General features: G+C 40.0%; 1 protein-coding gene across 2 annotated transcripts in view; it reads left to right on the top strand.

Annotated features, from left to right (window-relative positions):
* Tapt1 (transmembrane anterior posterior transformation 1) overlaps positions 1–19,892 on the top strand; it is a 46,267-nt gene that overhangs the window by 6,051 nt on the left and 20,324 nt on the right. The window contains exons 2-3 of one of the 2 annotated variants that reach the window (XM_021654443.2): positions 1,597–1,727; positions 11,721–11,839. In XM_021654443.2, the coding sequence (XP_021510118.1) occupies positions 1,597–1,727; positions 11,721–11,839 (250 nt within the window). Of the gene's footprint in view, positions 1–1,596; positions 1,728–7,777; positions 7,854–11,720; positions 11,840–19,892 lie in introns of those variants that run through there. The other variant, XM_060365366.1, reaches the window with a different exon arrangement.

Genomic DNA, 19,892 nt, shown 5'->3' on the forward strand with positions numbered 1-19,892 from the left:
TGTTAAACATTTGGATTGATCCACCATATAGGTCATCTTTAAGTAAAGTCGGTGTTAAATAAGATTAGATGGAAAGTGCCAAAAGTTGGCACTCAACTGAGTATAAGCATAGCTTTCTCTAGTATTAGCATTTCTCTTTCACAGTGCAGCACACAGGGCCTTCTTTTTATTTTGTTATAGTTCTAGAAAGTTCTTAACCCATAGTTTTACTCTCTGTGGATAAGATTATACCATAGCCTTTAAGACTGAGCAGTAGCATTTCTATTTTGTATCTGCTTCACCCTGTGACGTAACTGTAATACACTGCTGCAAAGGGAAGGCAGGATACCTGTGATGCACAGTGACCCTGCCTGCCCTGTGCCAAGCAATAATGGAGAAATGATAGCATTTCTCCCCATGAAGGCTTATCCTCCCCCATTTCAGTCCAGGCACCAATCCTGCAAAGACATTATTAGCCTCATGTATAGAGGGGTGTGTGTGTGTGTGTGTGTGAGAGAGAGAGAGAGAGAGAGAGAGAGAGAGAGAGAGAGTAGTTACCTTGAACATACTGCTTAAGCAAAATAAGCAAGTCATATGATGTGAGACTGCTGGAGCTACAGAATCATTCCAGGGCTGACAAAAGTAAGCTCTTTAAGGCATACTTTTCAGACCCTGGGCTAAACCTGCTTCTGTCTTCCTGAGTGTTTTGGGGGGTTCATTTTGACTGTCCCTGCTTGATAATGCTTCTGTACTACATTTCTTAGAGAAATCACAGAGTAAGCCCAGAAATGAGTTTGAAAACTTTTGGCCTCCTACAGAATCAGAAGGTATTGGTCAGGCAAAAGGTTTGGAGAGGTAGTTGAGGAGCTGGCTGTGGGGGAAGCATGGCATTCCAGAAAGAGAAGAGGTCAGTCATCCCCACCTCAGCTTCTTAACTCAACTGCTGCAGAATGGAACGGATTGAAGCTATTTGGCCTTGCCGTCCTCTGCTGATACAAACCATCTAAAAGAATTTACATTGTAGAAGCAAAAGCAATGTGGACAAGTGTACCCGCCCTAGGTCAGGAAGGTTTCTCTTTGTGTGGCTATTGACTTCATGGCATTGGGAAACTTCCACATAGCAGGGGTCAACTTCCATGGGGAGAAGTAGCCTCCTTCTGCCCCATCTCGGGGCGCACCCAAGAAGGAGGCAGCTGACCTGTGTCTACATAGCTGCCCTGGCATAGTCATGGGCTGAACACAGTGCTTTCCAGGGCTCTGGGCTACCTTTGGACTGCTGGAATATGTAGTCGATAGAATCTTCACAATCCTCCTCTCTCTACCGTCCAGGCATGTAGCACCATGAGACCCAAGACTAGTTAAAAAGGTATGCTTCTGGCTTCTCTGGTTCTCAGTAACCATTCCTTCAGTATTCCGGTGGCATTTTTAGTATGCAACAACAGTATTTCCCAACAACACCCTCCAGTTATTTGAGTACCCCTCTCCTCTAGGCACAGACCTGTAGGCTGTAACATTCTCTTTTTGTTTTCTATGCATATTAACTATGGCCCCAGCTCACCTGTGAGTTCTTGATAAACATTGTTCTTTTTGTTTTGTGTCATTTTCTGTTTTCTGTAGAGCTTTCATTATTGAGGTTCCTCAGTGCTGAATTAACAAGAGGTTACTTCCTCGAACATAACGAGGCCAAGTATACAGAACGAAGAGAAAGAGTGTACACTTGTATGCGAATACCAAGAGAACTGGAAAAGGTATACTTTTTTTCATTTCCAAATATGTCAAAGTGTTAATTATAAAAACAATGTAAACAGCTTCTATTGACTTTTTTTTAATGTACTAGAAGTAATGTGGTAAGTAATTAAGTATGCTTGGAGATATAGGATTGCTTCGAAGAAAGAGGCTTGTATTAGCTGGTTTTAGTATGAGGGAAATGTTGCTAAATCTCTTCACATCTTCCCTTTGCTACTTACTAAACTTAGCATATTTGCCTCTTATCCAAACAGCTTCATGCCGGGTCTTACCCTCCAGCTCTGAGCATTACTTCACCTGTGTTTTTAGAGTAGCACTTTCTCTTTTTTTTCCACTTAACGTATTTAATTTCAGCCATTTTTGAGGTTTCAATTTCTCAGAATAGTCACATATTTGAAGACCTAAGTGACAGGTGTTCAAGGAATAAGATGACTTGTTTAACTCTTGTCAAAATAAAGGTCCTGTCAAAAAGACGCACCAAGTCTCCAGTATCTTGTTGCAAGGTCAATCAGAGGACAGGAAAGCCACTTTTCCTCTAAAGCTTCTGGAGTGAGGAGTCCTGGGAGAGTCTAGATCTTATTACAAGAAAGATGTATGAGCTAAGTCATGGATTTTTATAGTAGCAGAAGACTTGTCAAGTCAAGCTGCTTCCTCAGAACTATGCTTCCTATTAGAGTGGCTGTGGGAAGCTTCACGCTTACTGTCTGCATTGTGAAGCAAGAGGTGTGACAGGCAGTGGGAAGCCACCACCCTGCCCGTGTGACTGAAGAAAAGCATGCAGACAGCCCATTTCAGCAGCTGTACTTTATGTAGGTTCTTGGTAGAGTGCCACCCACTGAAGTTTGAGGGAGTTCAGTACTGGGGCAGGATGTAGAAGACTGCTGAGGAAGAAGCAGTGGCCCTGCTGGCTACAGGTCTTTTAGGAACATACAGACTGCTTCAGTAGAAGGTGATGCTTGTCAGTTGAGTGCTAATGTAGAAGCAGGACCTCACTTAAAGCCTGGGAGGCTATTTGGCCTTCAAGTTAATCTAAGTGATTGTACTGCTTCCCTTTTAATGAACACATAATACTTTAGTGGTTGCTTTCTTGGTATATGCTGTATTTTTTGCATAGTCATCTGGAAAAGATAGTTGAAAATCAGAGAGCTCTGTGCTTCTCTGAAGTCTGCAAGGACTACAAAACACCACTGTTCATGCTTTAAATAGAAAATTAGCTGTTTTACTAAACCTGTAGACTAATGTGGAAAAAAATAATCCCAGGAACTGCATGAAATGTCAATAGACCAACAACTTCATACTTGGCATTGTCTTTTGTTTCAAACAGTGCTTCCAACTTTTCGTTAATACTGCTTTTCAAACTTCTTCCCTGGTATAAGGCACTGACATTTTAGAGTACTTCCTTCGTCTGGGTGGGGGTGAATTTCTTTTTCTTCTGTTTTTCACACAAACGTTCCAGTCCTACCCAGGTCTGGGGCTCTTCCACGGTCTGCTGCTGAGTGCTTGTGGTCCACTTTAGAAGTGTCTGTCTGTCTGCCATAAAACCGAGGAGGGTGGCGTTCTCTAGGGGATAAATCGAGAGGCAGAGCAGTGCAGTGGCTCTCTAGCAAGCTGCCACTGCTGGCTTCACATACCAAGTCTGCAGCTTTTAACTGTGATTCCTGTGCTAGGGCCTCCTGCTTGTGGATCAATTACCTATCAAACCCTAGAGAAGTATTTTAAAATCTTTAACAGCCTTAACTTTAATCCTGCCATGGAACAAGATGGTTGCATACCTAAGCTTTCAGGACACAGCACGAGGTGCCTGGGGAGAAACCTGGTTCCAAGGTTCCCCTGTGTCCCTTCTTTATCTCCTGCTTTCCTTTCATTAGACATGACTTTAGCAACCCTGCAAGAGGTGATTGTCAGCCTTTCTCAAATTGCTAACCACAGGTTAAAAGAAACCCTAGGGAAGGTGTGTTCCCTCTTGTTAACCAGGTTCTCTCGGGGGAAACCTGATCTTGTTCATGGAGGACTTACCAGACAAGCACACTAGATAACATGGCCTGCAGTTGGTTCATAGTTCACAGGTTTTAGAGGTTAGCTTCAGTAAGATGCAACTGGAGCCTGGTTGAGGACCATGTCTTCTGCCCTGGGTAGCAGCTTCTGTGCTGACTTCCAAACTGAGTTCACTTTCCTCCCATATTTTGTTGGGCACAGGTTCTAGGGAATGATTTACTATGTGTCATATATGCAAATTATCTCTCATCCAATGGCTAATTTTGTTGTCTCTGTGAATCTAAAATTTTAATAAATAATTTTATAAAAATTAAAATTTTATAAAAAATAAAATTGCAAAAACTGCTCACATAGCATTTTCTAAAATTCTCTGATCAGTTTATATGCTGATTTAAGGAGATAAACATCACATACTTATTGATTGATTTGTTATGTCTTAAGTCCTTATAGTATATCTTAGGCATTTGTAGTATATATAAATATAAAACTCAGATTTTAGCATAGTGGAAAATATTGAATTATAATAGAAGATACAAAATCGTAAGTGCCATTAAGCAATATAAGTAACATGCTGCTAAGAATTTCCAGAGGGAAAGTTTGCTGAAAAGATGAGCTGCAGAAGAAGACGAGGGCAGGGCCTGTGAAAGAAATGTGTGGCAAAGGCAGGAGAAGAAAGAGGTAGACTGTGACCAAGCATCATAGGGCATGTGCATGTGCACCAGGTGGTATAGGTGAAGGTGCTGGAAAGATTCAGAAATGGGCACTTGCTTGTGAACAAGGAGCCAGAACTGCAAGATGGGCTGGGTCTACACTGTATCTTACGTTCAGGCTAAAGAGTTGAGAATGTAGGCTTCAGGATGAGACTACCCAGGGTGTGCTCCTCAGGAGTGCTGTAGCTGTGTGTAACAGAAAATGAGGCTAGTAGAGATTACTAGATCGCAGATTTCTCTCCTTTCTTTTGAGCAAATGTAATCAAAGGTCTCAATTGGTCCAGCAGGCTAGTGACCTGCTGTGACTCTAAGACCTTGTTTCACCCAGTCTTGGGCACTTAGCTTTTGGCCCTCCTGTTTAATGCTGTTAAATAGAAAGTTGACAAGTTATTAAATCTGCATTATAATCAGAAAAAAAGGAGGGGTCAGTAATGTCACCTTTTGACTGCCCTTCATAGAGACTTAAAGCTTTCCCAGAGCTCTCAAAACTGCTACTTGTGTCTTGCTGACTAAATAAGTACATGGTCACCCCCAACTGTAGCACAGGAGACTAGGATAATGAGTGTTGAGCTTTAGCAACAGAGAAAAGGATTATGAACAGTCACTGCATGAGCCCCAGAGCTCTGCTTCTGAAATACTAGGACAGCAACAGTCAGTGCAGACTGAAAATGAGCAAAGTTAAGCGCACAACTTTTCCTTATGTTATTACTTTCTCTTTTATTTGTCTCTCATGTCATTATTTCTCGAGTTGGACATATATTGGTTACAATATATAAGTTGGACAGATACAGGTTATAAAAATCACTTGTTTATGAACTTTGCTTGTGATCAAAAGCTAAGCTACAAGGAAAATGTATTTTTACCTTGTAATTGCATGCTTTGGGCAGTCCTTTATTTCACTTTTACCATACTTTGTACATTATAGTTTTTAAATACATTTTATACAAACTAAGTTCCCCTGTTTGGTGTTAAATGCTGCTACTGTTTTTAGAGAATTTTATCATCAATTATTTATTCATTTATTTATATCATCATATTAAAGATTAAACACAGGGGAGTATGTATAGCTCATAAGGCAAGTTCTCTACAACTGAACCACTCCCAGCATTTTTGTCATCTAAAAACAGATCTTACTAAATTGCCTAGAACTTATTATATAGCCTAGGTTAACCTCAAAATTGAGATTTTCCTGCCTACAACACATCTCACAAATTTTTATGAACCTTAACTTTATTAAGTTGAAGGTTACAAATAATGATATTTATGTGTTCGTCAAATTTTTGACACTGACATAAACTTGCTCATACTATTTCAGAACTTTAAGTGCATAGGCCTTGACTCTTGCTTCTGAGCTACTAATGAGGCAGAACCTAGTGATGAGAGTGGGTGTCAGAGTCATAACCTACCTCCTCCCTATTCTCAGTCTCCTAAAATTCTCAGGGTCTCCCAAAACAGTGGCATCCACTGGGAGCCAAATGGTCACCACATAAGCCTATTGTAGACTCTTTATATTCATGCACAAGATGTGTGGAGTTCTGATAATAGTTGTGATATTACTAAGCATGAACTGTTAGTCAAAAGTTAGAGGGGTTCCCAGAACCTAAAAGCATGTGGCTCGGCATCATGAGGCATTACCTGCTCATCAGAGTCTCCTTAAGACTTTACTTTCTTCCTCTAAGATGAAAGGGTTGACAGTCATCTCAAGAGGCCTGATAACTATATGAACCTGTCTTTATTACTTTTCTACTGCTGCAGAAAACCATGACCATGAGCAAGACAACTTATAAAAGAAACCATTTAATTGGGGCTTGCCTATAATTTCAGAGGATTAGTCTGTCACCATCACGATGGCCCCGGGCAGGCAGGCATGGCACTGGAGACCTTATGTCTTACCTGCAAGTTGGAGGCCAAGACAGAGAGACTTGAAATTTTACCCCCAGGGAACACCTCCTCCACAAGGCCACATGCCCTAATCCTTCCCAAAACAGTTCCAGCAACTAGGCACTAAGCATTCAAATAAACGAGCCTGTGTAGGCATTCTCATTCTGACCACCATCGCCCCTTTTATGAGTTTGCTTCCAAGGAACAGAGAAAGCAGGTGGTGACAAAAATTCCAAGAAAGGGAAGGTTTCAGTATCTAGTAGGAGAACTTCTTTCCCTTTTTTGAGGGTAAGCAGGTTAACGTTTAAATAGAATGATTCAAAGGTTCATTTTATAGTAGTGAACTTAACTAACATCATGTAAAGCTGTTTTTGTTTTATCACAAGGCGTATGAAAAGAACACATAGTAGTAGCTATTCTTTCCCGTTATTTCAGTGAAAACAGTTTTCAGTTTCATTGTCAGTGACATCTCAGTTATCATCTTGGTTTCTAATTCCATGAGAATGCATTTATAGAAACATCCTTCTAAATCCGTCTTGAGACAGCCTTTCTTTTTCTGGGACTCAACCTTGCCAAGACCCCTACTTATACACCTACCGGGAAGAAGGCAGGTTCACACAAGCTGACTGGACCTCAGCACTTTTATGGACCTTCTTCTCATCCTCTTCAGGGGTTATATCTCAGCCTAGGCAATGATGACAACACCAGCAGCCCCCTTCAGAAATAAGGGTTGATATCATGGGACACAGCCAGTGAATTCTCAGCTACCTTGCATTGTGAAGTTGCTGTTCCCTGCTAGGTACATAATATCATCCAGCAAATTAAGAGACAACTGTTTGTAAACTTACAACTTGGAGGCCATTTGTCAGAAACTTGTTTCTGTCTTGACGGCTTTGGATGTCTTATGTCACACCATTATGATCCCTTACTCAGGCCATTTTGACTCTTAACCGCCCTGATTATTTATTGCTAGCCTAATGAGGCTGGTCTCTTCCTGAAAAGTAGATCTAAGCCTAAAAGATGTATTGTCAATCATACATCGGCTGCCTTCTCCTGCCAGAGCTGTAAAGGCCTCGAGTATTAGAGTAACTTCCACCCTGTTAGAAGTCTTTAAGAACACACTCACTGTCCTGAATCTGGTCAGCCTCTCAGCAGGACCCTCTCTGCCTTGTCTGTCCCTTTGAGAGAAACAAGTAGTAATCTGACCTTGTGTGTTGTAAAGCATGCTAACTAAGTTAGCATAAGTGGGGTGCCTAGGATATCAAATAGGAGAGGCCAGAAAATAGTATGCTCATTCATTGTGTATAATCTTTCTACAAATTAAATTCTTCAATGTATTTACCTTTTAAGAAATATGTCTACTGTTAAATGTGCACCAGATGTAGATCATGATTGTGATGCACTGATTGAGATCCCTTTGCTTTCTGTGGTTACAGATGTGTATATAAACTCACCCATCACAGAAGAACCTGACCCAGCAGTCCTTTTGTTGACCATCTCCTAGCGTATAGACTTCTTAGGGACATGAATTTTTGAGTTCAGGTACATAAAAATTATTTGCTCTACAGATGTCCTTGTATATGCAGCAATTACTGTCAAAGTCAGATTCCTTCCTGTGGGCTTGTGGAAAACTGCTGGATTTAAGAAGATGAACTCCTTAGTTATTAAGTGAAGATGAAATTATCTCTTTTATATAACTGCATCCACAGCTTACACTGCCCCTTCCCCCCTCCCCCCCACACACACAGTGCACCAAGCACTTTTCTCTGGTCCTCTTTACTCTGCCTGGCAAGGTGTAGTCTGAGTGTCGTCTCCTTTGAAAAGCTTTCCTGACGGTCTCATATGTCTCTATGTACCCCACAAACTCCCAACATAAGCCTGATTCTTCCCTGTGGAATAATATATTTAAAGTAATAAAATAATTACTTTAGAATTTAATTTTACTCAGTTGTCAAAATATCTGCCTAAACAAAGCTCTACAGTGTTTGGTTAAGGAAGGATGAAGGAATAAACTAAAGAGTGACCTGGCCCAGGGAATGTATTCACCTCATATCTTACTTCCCTGGGAAAACACATGCAACGGAATGCAGAGAGGTAAAACCCAGAATTTCTGCGTGTTTGGTTTCTTTTGATATATTGTCTTTTCACTCTGCTTTTAGGGGTCATTTTTCTACCATATTTTTAGTTTTTTCTTTTTATCTTCCATGCAAGTGCAAGCAGATAACACGTTAGTTGTAAAGGACTTCCATGTAGAGGTGAGACATAGGTAAAGAGTCCCCATTCTATAAGATAAGCAAGGTGAAGTGGGACAGTAGCAGGAACATGGGGAGAGAGTGACAAGGATCCAGGATTTGATGTACATCCTGTGACTAGCCACAGATCAACAGACGGGGCCTGAAGGTTGTACTCGGAGCAACAATGTGGTGGTCCCAGCATTGCATTTGTTTTGAAATTTGAAGCAAATGTTCAAGGGGAACAGAACTTTTGTGTCTCAGGGGAAAAAAAAAAGCTGTATATGTCACCAGCATCATTACTGTGCAGTCATACCTTGTGTGCTGGAGAAGGATATCTGCATTCATAGTTAGGAATGGCTAAATAGTTTACAGTTATCTAGTCTAAATAAAAAGGAAATAGAAATCGCCCACCTTCTCAAAATGCCAACTGAGAAAGATTTGAACATGGACATCATTCTTGTTGATGTGTTCTCAAAGCTTTTCACTTGCAGTTATTTTAAAGCCAGCAGCTGGTCTAAATATGTGATTCATAAAATCCTTGCATTTTTTTCAAATACTGTAAGCAGATTGCGAAGTAAGTTGGCCAAAAGAAAACCTACCTTAGCTCATGAAACAAGTATAAATAATGGAAATGCTCTGCTAGAACTGCATGAAAGGTTGAGAGCAGGACCTCTGGCCTGACCAGACAGACTTGCTAGTTCCCTTGCTAATGCATATCCTTGGGCCAGCATTCACCTTCACATCCATGGCTTCCTAATGTGTCAAGCAGAAGTAATCATTTCCTCACAGAGATGCTAGGAGCCTAAGTGCTGCAGACACACTGGCAAGAGACCACAGCATCCTGAGTCACCGTGTGCATGAAATACAGATTACATTCTGCACAGGGCTAGGCTCACATTCCACACATCTCCAGCTTCTTTACTTCATGCATTTAGAAGAATGCTGCTTAGGAGAAAGTGTGCCAGAATGGTGAGGACTGTCCTTTTTCCACAGTTCCAAATTAATGGGCCTTTCTGTTGCTTTCCCTTAGTATTTGTATTCTCACATGTGTGAATGCTTACCCTCCCTCAGTTGAAAGGGCTTTAAATTGCAGCCACATGCTTTCCTTTATCTTTGTCGTGAGGTCTGTTGCCAGCATCACTGGTCCAGTCACAGGGCCTGCACAGTGTTTGAAAGATACTGCCTATCTAGTGGGTTCATGTGACCTTGAAATGTGAAAGGAAGGCCATTAGACTGTGAAACTTCTGTGCACCATGGTGGATACCAAAACAGAGTAGGCTGAGCTACAAGGAGTTTTCTTCTTCCCTGTCTTTATTGTCCACTTTGTAGTCTCGCCAGCACTTCGAGGCCCTAGATGCCTTCTCCCTATCCCCTCTGCCAGGCCATCTCTTCTGCTCAGCCCACATTCCGTGTGTGGCACATGCTCATATCCTTAGAAGTTATTTCAGTCCTTTTTCTAACTCTCTTCAGGGTAGTTTGGCCTTTGGACCTTCCCTGTTCGTGTACAATTGGATCTACCATGGCAGCTTAGCTCTGCATTGATAGGACTACTTCCCTCACTGATAGTCTCAAGCTTCCTAAGGGTGGGAGTCACATCCTGTTTCCTGATAGCTTTTGTACCTGCTGAGCTGAACATGTTAGCATGCCCTCACTCACAGTGTCAGGGCTGTTGGCTAAAGGACTACAGTGTTTGTTCCAGTATGAGTTCATGAGGAGATAAGCACACACTCCTCTTTCTAGCATTTTGTGTTCTCATATAGACATATCCAAGATTCTGGAATCTGCAGACAGGAAAGACTTATCGAGGGCGGGAGTCATCAATAAGGACTACTACTCAGTCTTTAGTACTCCTTTGCATAACTTGAAAACATGGATAGAAACTAGCACTTTACATCAACAACAGAATCAGGGTGACTGTCATGGAGGGAACACTTAAAACTAGACTTTCACATGACAGGTTAACATTGTGCTTTCATTGTTGTTCATGAGTCTAGAGCATTGAAGAAGGCTGTATATACAGATTAAAAAAATCTGGCATAACTATCGTGTATTTTTTAGAATTTTGTATTTGCCAAAAATTAATAAAATATGGGCTTTAATTTAAGTACGTATAGATTTGTTGGCTGAGGTACAGTGAAAGTGTATTCCACATTGGACAGTTTAAGCAGCAGGGATACAGAGGGGGAGGACTGACATCCATGAGTTAACAGAAGTGGTTTATCCTGAAGCCTTCCCCATGACCTTCTCAGAGGTCCTCACCTGGTCATTCCTCTGCATATCTATGTCCAAGTCCCTCTCTTATACAACTGTCAGTGTGGGCACTAAGATTGTGGCTCACCACTAACATCTCCAGGGTAGCAGGCATGTTGGAGCAGGGCCTACTGTAATGACCCTGTCACTTAACTCACCTCTTTAAAGATCCACGTCCTGAAGGTTAGAACGTTCTCATGAGTTCTGTGAGAAACTGTTCTGCTTATAGCAGTGTGAATTTAGTTAATACTTGCAGGCAGGACAGTTTATTGCCTAAAGCTATGTAGAGCATCATGGTGAAGGCATGAGACCATGCTTTTGTGTGAGGCACACAGGAAGTCAGCACTGTTGGAATAGCAGTTTGGTAAACTAGATCCAGTTATTTCAAGCAATGAGAAGATCTCACCCTCCGCTTATGAAGTATCCTGTTAAATTTATTGAGTGAAAATAAAAGTATAAATCAGTAAGAAATAAGGGAGAAATTTAAAAAGGAGTAGTTAGTTCTGCAAAATGAGGCCTTCCAAGTATAGCAGCTATCTTTATACACAAGATCATAGTAAACAATCTCCAAAAACTGTTTTCAAATTAAAACTGTGTATATAAAGACTGAAATAGGGAGGAATGGGGTTAAAGGTGTAAGAAGCTTGTTGGACAGATTTTTCTTAGTCTCTGATGTTTTAAGAAGTACTGGAAGCCACATCAGTTCGGAGCAACTCATCTTTTGAGTAGTTGATTTCTGTGGACAACAAATGGGAAACTCTGGGAAGAGTAACAAAAGGCTAATGTTTCCTGTTTCTTAAGCCAAGTCATCGGGAATTAAGTTCTCATAAAGTTCAGAAATCCTGAATGTTTGAAATTTGTATCTACTCCTATTTAAAGAGTATTTCTCTCTCCCTCTCTCTCTCTTCTTTCTTTCCCATTGTAGCTCATGTGTTTTGGAATTTTCCTGTGCCTCGATGCCTTCCTGTACGTGCTCACCCTGCTTCCCTTAAGGGTCTTGCTGGCGCTGTTCAGGCTCTTCACTCTCCCTTGCTATGGCTTACGGTAAGTTTAGATCTTGGACTATTTCTAGGGTCTAAACATTTCATCACTTTTCTAACTTGTCAAGCTGCGAGAATACGGATGATTCATATAGTTTCATCACACTTTGATTTTAATGCATACACTGCTTAGCTATCTAATTTATTTTATATAATATTATGTATTTTATATATGCATGTTTTCCAGAGAGGTTTTGAACCAAAACTTTCCTTTAGCCAGTAAACCGACACTGATGCCAAGTGCTGTGTGGCTGAGTAGAAGAACAACAGGACTAGAAGCAGGAACTGACTGGCCATGCTCTTAACCCATTGTACAAGGATTATGAGGCCTCCTGGGCTTCACGTATGAGAGGTTCAGGTTCTAGGCTTCGGAGGTGAGCATCAGAATCTCCTAAGGAGCCCTGATGCAGGATTACTCCTCTACGTCACTTGTGTTGGTGGCCATCATTCTGACAGTCTTGGATAACTAGTGCATTGTGATGAGTGCCTGCCTCTCCTAAGCTTGTTTCCCATCTGTCCAAACAGGATATTGAGAGCTCACTACCCGGCCCCCCAAACCTGGAAATAACAAAGAGCATGTCAGTGGAGTGCATAACCCCAGCACCCCATAGTGCCACAGAGAGTCTTGACTACAGCCCCCCACAATGCCAGCAGAGTGCCTGCCTACAGTGCCCAGTAAGAAATACCAGTTTCTTTCACTTCTGCTCTACCAAGCAGAAAGGTAGAAGGTGGAATGTTAAGCCCACCTTAACATTAAGTGGAATGAAGCTTAATGTGCATTTGTTCTTTAGTTGAGCAACAAGTTTGATTTTAGAATTTTCCTTCTTTCTCAACTCTGTGTAGTCACCCTTTAGAAATTACTGCTTAGCTTTAGCATAGTTGCTTGAGTTACAGTTCTAACACATGTGACTTTTGTAAATTTTTTAAAACATTTTTTTTTCATTTTGAAATGCTGAAATGGACAATAATTGTGAAACTTTCTTTAATTATAGTGAATATTCAGTGGAACATAATAATTAGAATTACAGTTTTACCAATGAAGTTGAATTTAGAAATTACCAGTCCATATTCAAAATTGTAAGTTTTGTTTAAAAAAACTAAAGTCACAAAGTGTTTTTTGAAGTAAAAAATGAGCCTATATTTAATAATAAATACAGTCCTTTAAAATAAGCCTTAACCCATTTTGATAAGGAAGAAATGCTTCTAATAGAAATAGTAAATAGGATATAAAATTAACAAATAAATTAATGAAAATAATAATAAATAATATAATGATTAGGTGGCAAAAGGAATAAAAATTACTATTAGCAAGATTGCAGAGAATAAAACAATTGTAAGAACTCAGCTTACCTCAGTGTTATGTAAGTTATTATTGTGTTTGTAATCTTTCTCATCTTCCAGAATATGAATTATGCTGTGTGTTTTATTAGTCATAACTTGAACCAGCAGGGGAGGTCTTTTTAGGCATTTAAGCACCAGCTTTAGGATCTGTTAGGTATTCCTTTGTACTGTACTTTGAGGAGAGTTTTTAAGAAGGAACGTTCTCATTAGTCAGTGTTCCCAAAGACCTCTGTGGCATGGCGCTTTACTGCCACACTTCATGTGCTGGTTTCTATATTGAGAACTCAGTGAGTTCATGACATTTCAGTTACTTTTTCAGAAGATGGGGAAAATCAGTAAAGCACTACCGATCGAAAATCTCCATGTGTGGCTGCATAAAGAGGGAGATACAGGGAAATTAGATTAATCCAGTGCAACAGCCTAACATAAAGTAACTGGGATCTCACAGGGATTTTCACAGGCACTTTGTGAGCTAGATCACATCTTCGTTATTCCTTGATCAGCAGTGCTAAGCAGGTCGTAGTCTACCCATGGCATGTTCTGATCAGCTGTTGGCACCTGGAATAAAGCAGTAACGAGGTTTATAACCTAGAGATTCTTCCTTCTGGGTTTTGTTTGTTTGTTTTCTATGTGATTAGCAGATGGGTAAAATACACTGCCTGATAATGGCTTGTCAGTGTCCTTAAGAGTCTCTTGAGGATGGAAGTCATCTTATTTGAAGGCATATCGTGTTCTTGAGGCATCTAATACTCTTTTATGCTCAAAGTCATTTCTGTGTTTCTCTGTCACTTGGGGAAGCCAGACATGTAAATAGCCTTTCCATTCTGAATATTAAGAGGTATGCAAAATATAGGAATTCTGAAATCATCTACTCCAGTTTGCTTCACATAAATGATTGTTGCTTCCTGTAGCCAACCTTTTTTTTTATATATAACAGTGTAAGTTTTTTAGCACAAAGAGGTGATTACTTTAAAATTTTAATTTGAAGCATTTTTCAATCTAAATAACTTCAGTCATTTGGAAAAGAGCTTTCTATTTTCATGGTTTTATAGCTAAGAGGACTCTAGGGGGCAGCCTGTTATAAACAATTTCTAGTAATCCCTTTGCAATGTAGGTTAACTGAAAAGTTACATTTCATGCTATCACTCATATTTATATGATAAATGAATTATAAGAATGCAATTAAAATTGTGCAGCCAAATATCAACCATCTTGTTTCCCCTATATGAAAGCATTATTACAGAAAATATGAAGTGCTACTTTTAATGTCTTAGTACCTGCCGTGTTCTGTATCTGAGTAAGCAGCGTATGTGTGAGCCATGGATTACTTTCTGTGAACACTGAAGGCAGTGTCTCTGTGTTTTTTTTGGATGTTTGTTTTTTTAGGCATGGAACTGAAAATATACTGTGAAAATGACTCTAAACAAAACTCCTGTTAATTTCATGCTCAGGACTTGTCTGATGTTTCTGGAATACCCAAATATACGTTATTTTTTACAGAACTATACAGAAATAGCTAATTTCTGCTTTCTTACAGTTTCTTTCCAGTGTTCTCTACTTCTTTTAAAGATGATTTCATTTGTTTTACCTATAGCTGCTTTACGTTACATCTTTTTCAGCAAGCAAAAAGTGCTCTTTCCTTCAGTCTGACTTGAAACCTGCAAAGAAGTTGATTGTATGCTTTTCCCAGCCGTTACAATTTTCATCTCCTCTGTTTTAATCTTTTGTCAAAAAAAAAATTATCGTCCTAGTCTCTTTGTTATTTTTCTTTCCTAAAAAGAGAAGAAAACTGTACATTAGATCCTGACATGGAGACAGTAACTGCCTGCAAGAGAACCAGTAGTAACAGGATAGACACCATTACCTTTTGTCATCCCTGAGTGAATGCTTTCTTCTCTGTCTGGAGTTCTCTTGTGTATAGCATCTCTAAGTCTTTTTAAAGCAAACCAGAGTTTCTGCGTTGAACTTATTCCTAGATCTTCTGCTATCTTGATATGTTTTCAGCTTTGGTTTGAGGTTTGGGGTTTTCTGAGACGCTGACTTTAACAAAGGATGATAACCAGGACAGTTTTGTAGCCTAGTCAGTAACTCAGTCCTCATCCTGACTCCCCAGGCATCAGACCATTTTGCCAACTTTTAAATAGCTAAAAATTGTATTCCTTTGGAGACGCTGGCAGGATGTTACTGTGAGCCGATGGTGGAGTGCACTATTTGTAAAGGGTGCTGCCCTGCTCCTGTAGAAAGTGCATACCACTTCTCATTGACCACAGAAGACTTGGTCGGCTGTGTTTCTGATGAATTAGCAGTCTTAGCCCCTTCTGCCCAGTGTTTCATGAGGAAGAAAGGAAAGCAGGCAGACAAGAAGGCAGGAAGGCAAGCAGGCATCCATCTAGGGTCATAGAAAGTAGGTTCTTACTCAATAAGGTAAGATAGCTTCATTTAAGAGAAAATTGGGATGATGTTTTCAGTAATTGAAGACATAGAAACAGAATTAGGTTGTGATTCATTATATGAGTTATCTAGGCTTAATAGATATCAAATATCTTTCCAAATTAATCTGCAGTATATATATATATATATATATATATATATATATATCCCAAGTATATGGTTAATTTAAGTAGTATCAGTGTCAATATTGTCTCTTTCTGAAATTTCCATTATTTTATGCTTTAGAATTTTCTCACACTTAAGTTACACATTGAATGAGATTACAGAGGAAAATGGTAAATCTAGAACAAGAACTGACAGCTCTTAGTAAAGAAAGCACTGCTGAGCATTCTCCGATGCTAAGAAAGTTAAGAATTTAGGAATAATGCTGGGTGTGTTTCTTTTAATATTAGAGTTAATAAAATTCAGGCAAGCAAATGTTCTGATCCCTTGTCTTGGTCTTAGACATAACTCCTATTGAAGACTTCATTGACATCTCTTTTTTTTTTTTCTTTCTTGTTTTTGGAAAGGAGAGTATCTCATTTGAGAGTTGACATCATAGGAAAGTTCTTACCTCCCAAAAGAACTAATGCATTTCAAATTCTTGAGTTTCTTAACCTGATGGGTTTCTTCCATGTACCTACCTTACCTCTTTAAATATAATTGTGTTCAAATTAACTTTATACAGTCTAAATAGGCTTATCTTTTTTCACACAAAATAAAGCCTTTGATTCTGGCCTCAGTAACTAATGCCACCACAAGAGCATGTAGGGAGAGCTCTTAGTATCTTTGTTGGGGAAGCAGATGTGTCCATTATTCCCTCTTACCAGGGCTGATAGTGTGTACACCAGTGGAGAGCAGCATACTTTTAGTAGAAAGCCCTCACAGCTTCAGGTGTTGTCATCCCATGTCCCCACCATGACGCTCTAAGTAGCGTAGCAACATTACAACCTTCTTTCTTTCTTTCTCTCTTGTAAATCAGAGCGAAGGGAGGAGCACTTTCACTTCCTTTATAGGATGGAGTGTGGTGGCACAGGGACTCCTTGTGGTGAGTAAACCCTGATTTTCCTTTTATACTCTTGGCCAAATTGACCTCAGTACAAAAGCAAAAACTCCAGCATAAACCACATAACCATTTGAGGATGGAAATGCACTGAGGAAAATGTGGTTCCCATCCTTCAGTACAATCCTCACTTGGTCTTAAGCCTTGCTCACATTTATCCCAGTGTTTCACCATACTGTCACCCATGAAAATCACCTGAGAATCTCTAATGACTTGTGTGAGTCTCTGGCAGCAAACACTTCAGTCCTTACCCTAGGGCTCAGCCTATCTCCCTTGATCCTAGAAGCACCTTTGATTTAGTGTTATTCCAAGCACAAGAAAAGATGTTAGCCATTGAGTGTAAAATGTTAAGTGATTTTTTTTTTTTTTTACTGTGTGTCAGCAAAACTTGAAAATTATTCAGAAGCATCATGATCTTATTGCAGTTTACTGTGAGATTATGAAGGGACTTCTCTTAAAAATGTGAGCCACGTGAAATACATATTTTTAAAACTTTAGTAGTATGTGCCCTCTCCACCCCTCACTTATGCCTGATTCACAGTGAGATGAGTCATGTTAGTAACCCCTGGCCTGTCCAAGGCTTGAAATGAACTGCCAGGAGGGTTCCACTTAACTTTGTTGTTGTTGCTTCCTTCTTGATCTTGAGTACTGGTTTCACTTCAACAGTAGAGTAGCAAGGGTTAGGGCGCCTCCCAGTGAGCATCTTTCTCTGTTGCATAATTCTACTCCCATAAACCTATGAGCACCTTAAACAGCTTGGAGATGTATAATAGTAAAATGTATAACATGAAATAGTCATTTGTAATAGCTATGAAAGTATAGTGGAAGTATTTGTAGGGATTAAAAGGTAAAATTTAGAGATAAAAGGAATCTTTTTGTAGGTGTCGGTGTTTTAACTTGAATATCTTTTAAATTGTGTTAAATATTTTATTTTTATTGTAAATTCTATTGAATATCTTATTTAATCTTGTCTTGCCATGGCATGTAATTAAACCATTAGTCTAAACTAAATTAGATGAATGGGTTTTTTTGTTTGGTTTGTTGTTATTGTTTTTTTTTGTTTGTTTGTTTGTTTGTTTGTTTACTTTCTCCAATATACTCTTGAGATTTCCAGCTTTTGCTAAAGGAACTGCCCATAACAGCTCATAACTACTTTTTAATAGCCATTGTAACTAGGACTTCAGCCTGAAAGATTATGTAGGTACCCATTCTAGGTTGATTGGCAGCACTATAGATAAGCTTCTTGTGGAGCTTGTAATGCTTACTGATAGTCATCTAAAAATATCCTGGCAGAGAAGGAGCAAATGCTGTGATTGGTTCATGTTGTCTTAATTAGATAAAGTCATTTGTGAAGTTAGATCTTAGAGAAGCTGTGATGCATACAGCTATCTTGTAAGATGGTACTATCTTGAGAAGGGTTTTTGTTATTTTGTTTTTGCTACTTTTTTTAAATTAATGGGCACATGTGGAAAGAAGATCCTTGCTTATAGGGGTTGTAAAGCAACTTTTATGTTGTATTTGACAGTAGTCCCTCACTTTGAAAACCTGTAATCACTGTAGCAGGTAGTTAGGATGTTAAGGCAGTGACAGATAGATAGCTGAGGAACCAGCACATGTATTTTCTTTTCTGTTTTTTTCTACTGTGTGTTATAGAAATAATACAACACACAGGTTTGTATTCTTCAAATACAAGAAGGGAGGTTTGTTTCTTCACATAATAATTTTGTTTTCTAAATGAAAAACTATAAATATGAGTTACTGATTCCTCTCAGTTTGGATGTTTAAGTCTTGGAAGTCAATGGTTATAAAGAGCCATGCCTGCATTGATGCTGCTCAACATATTCCATGGCCGTCAGTGGGCCAACACCCATTCATGGCCCAGGAATGCAGGACCATTCAGCATGTCTCTTCTAGATACTTGTTAGAAATATTTTTTCTTCACCAGAACCATCGCTCCCAGCCCCAGCTTTGTGTGGAGCGGGCCACAAAATCCCCTGAATCATCATTTGGCCCTTGGCAGAGAAGTGTGCTCTAAGCTGGGTGTGGGGGAAGCGGAAGATGAGATGTACCTGCTTTCCACGAAAACAGGCCATAGTTGTTGTGAGGGGGAGGGGATCAGCACTGGAGAAAGGAAAGTCAGGGTGGAAGCGGTGTGCTGGGTACAGTTCTGCCCAGAGCTCTAACCTGAGCCACAAAGAAGAATCAGTCAGGATTGCACATCTGGAGGAGGACTAACAAAGCCAGGCCTGTCCAGGCTCACTAGAGTGGTTTTCCATTAACCCTTCCTGACTATGTGTCTTTTCATACCTGCAGTATCCCATATTGTGTCCAAATAGCTCTCCAGACTTACTGGTAACCTGTGGAAACCAAGAATGCAGTTCTGTGACAGTTGCTTTCAGAGCTGGTACCACAGCCTAGTTACAGGAATGGTTTAAAAGACCTACACGTTATGTTGAAAAAGCCCTGCTCATGTGTGCAGGCTGAGAAGGAACTGAACAGAATAGATAGCCAAGAAACTCCCAAGAGGTAGGTGTGTGGCTCAGAGACTGGGGAGGCCAGGAGCAAATGAGTTAAGCCTATACCCAACCTGGAGTAGGCACTGCTGGTAAAGATGAAGAGGCCACAGCTCTTTACAGTTGAAAGTGCTATGGGTAAAAAGCTGCCAAAAGAGAAGCCTAACATTGATCCAGAGGAATAACCCTGCAGTAGACTCAAATGTATTTGTTCTTGTCATGAAAATGTTATGGCCAGTAAAACAGAATTCTAAATTTCTTCTTTTCTGTTTGTTTTCTCCATCTTATTGTTTCCTTCCTTAACTTAGACCTAGTTTTTATGCTCTAGTCTCAAATGGAAAAATCAACTTATTTTTTTCTTCACAATTTATTCATTATATATCTCAGTTGAGGCCCCTCCCTCAACAATCCCAGTCCTACCCTCCCTCCCTCTTCCCCTCACCCTCTTCCCCAAGTCCACTGAAACAAGGAGTTCTCTACTATTGCCATCTGCTCATAGCTTGTTAAGTCTCATCAGGACTGTTTGGATCATTTTCCTCCGTGGTCTGGCAAGGCTGCATCATCAGGAGTGAGTGATCAGAGAGCAGTCGACTGAGTTCATAATAGAGGCAGCCCCTGCTGCCCTCACTTAGAAATCCACATGGAGACTTAGCTGCCAGTCAGCCACATCTGAGCAGGGGTTCTAGGTCTTCTCCACGCATAGTTCCCTT

Source organism: Meriones unguiculatus, chromosome 12, assembly GCF_030254825.1.
Source record: "Meriones unguiculatus strain TT.TT164.6M chromosome 12, Bangor_MerUng_6.1, whole genome shotgun sequence".
NCBI classification, from domain to species: domain Eukaryota; kingdom Metazoa; phylum Chordata; class Mammalia; order Rodentia; family Muridae; genus Meriones; species Meriones unguiculatus.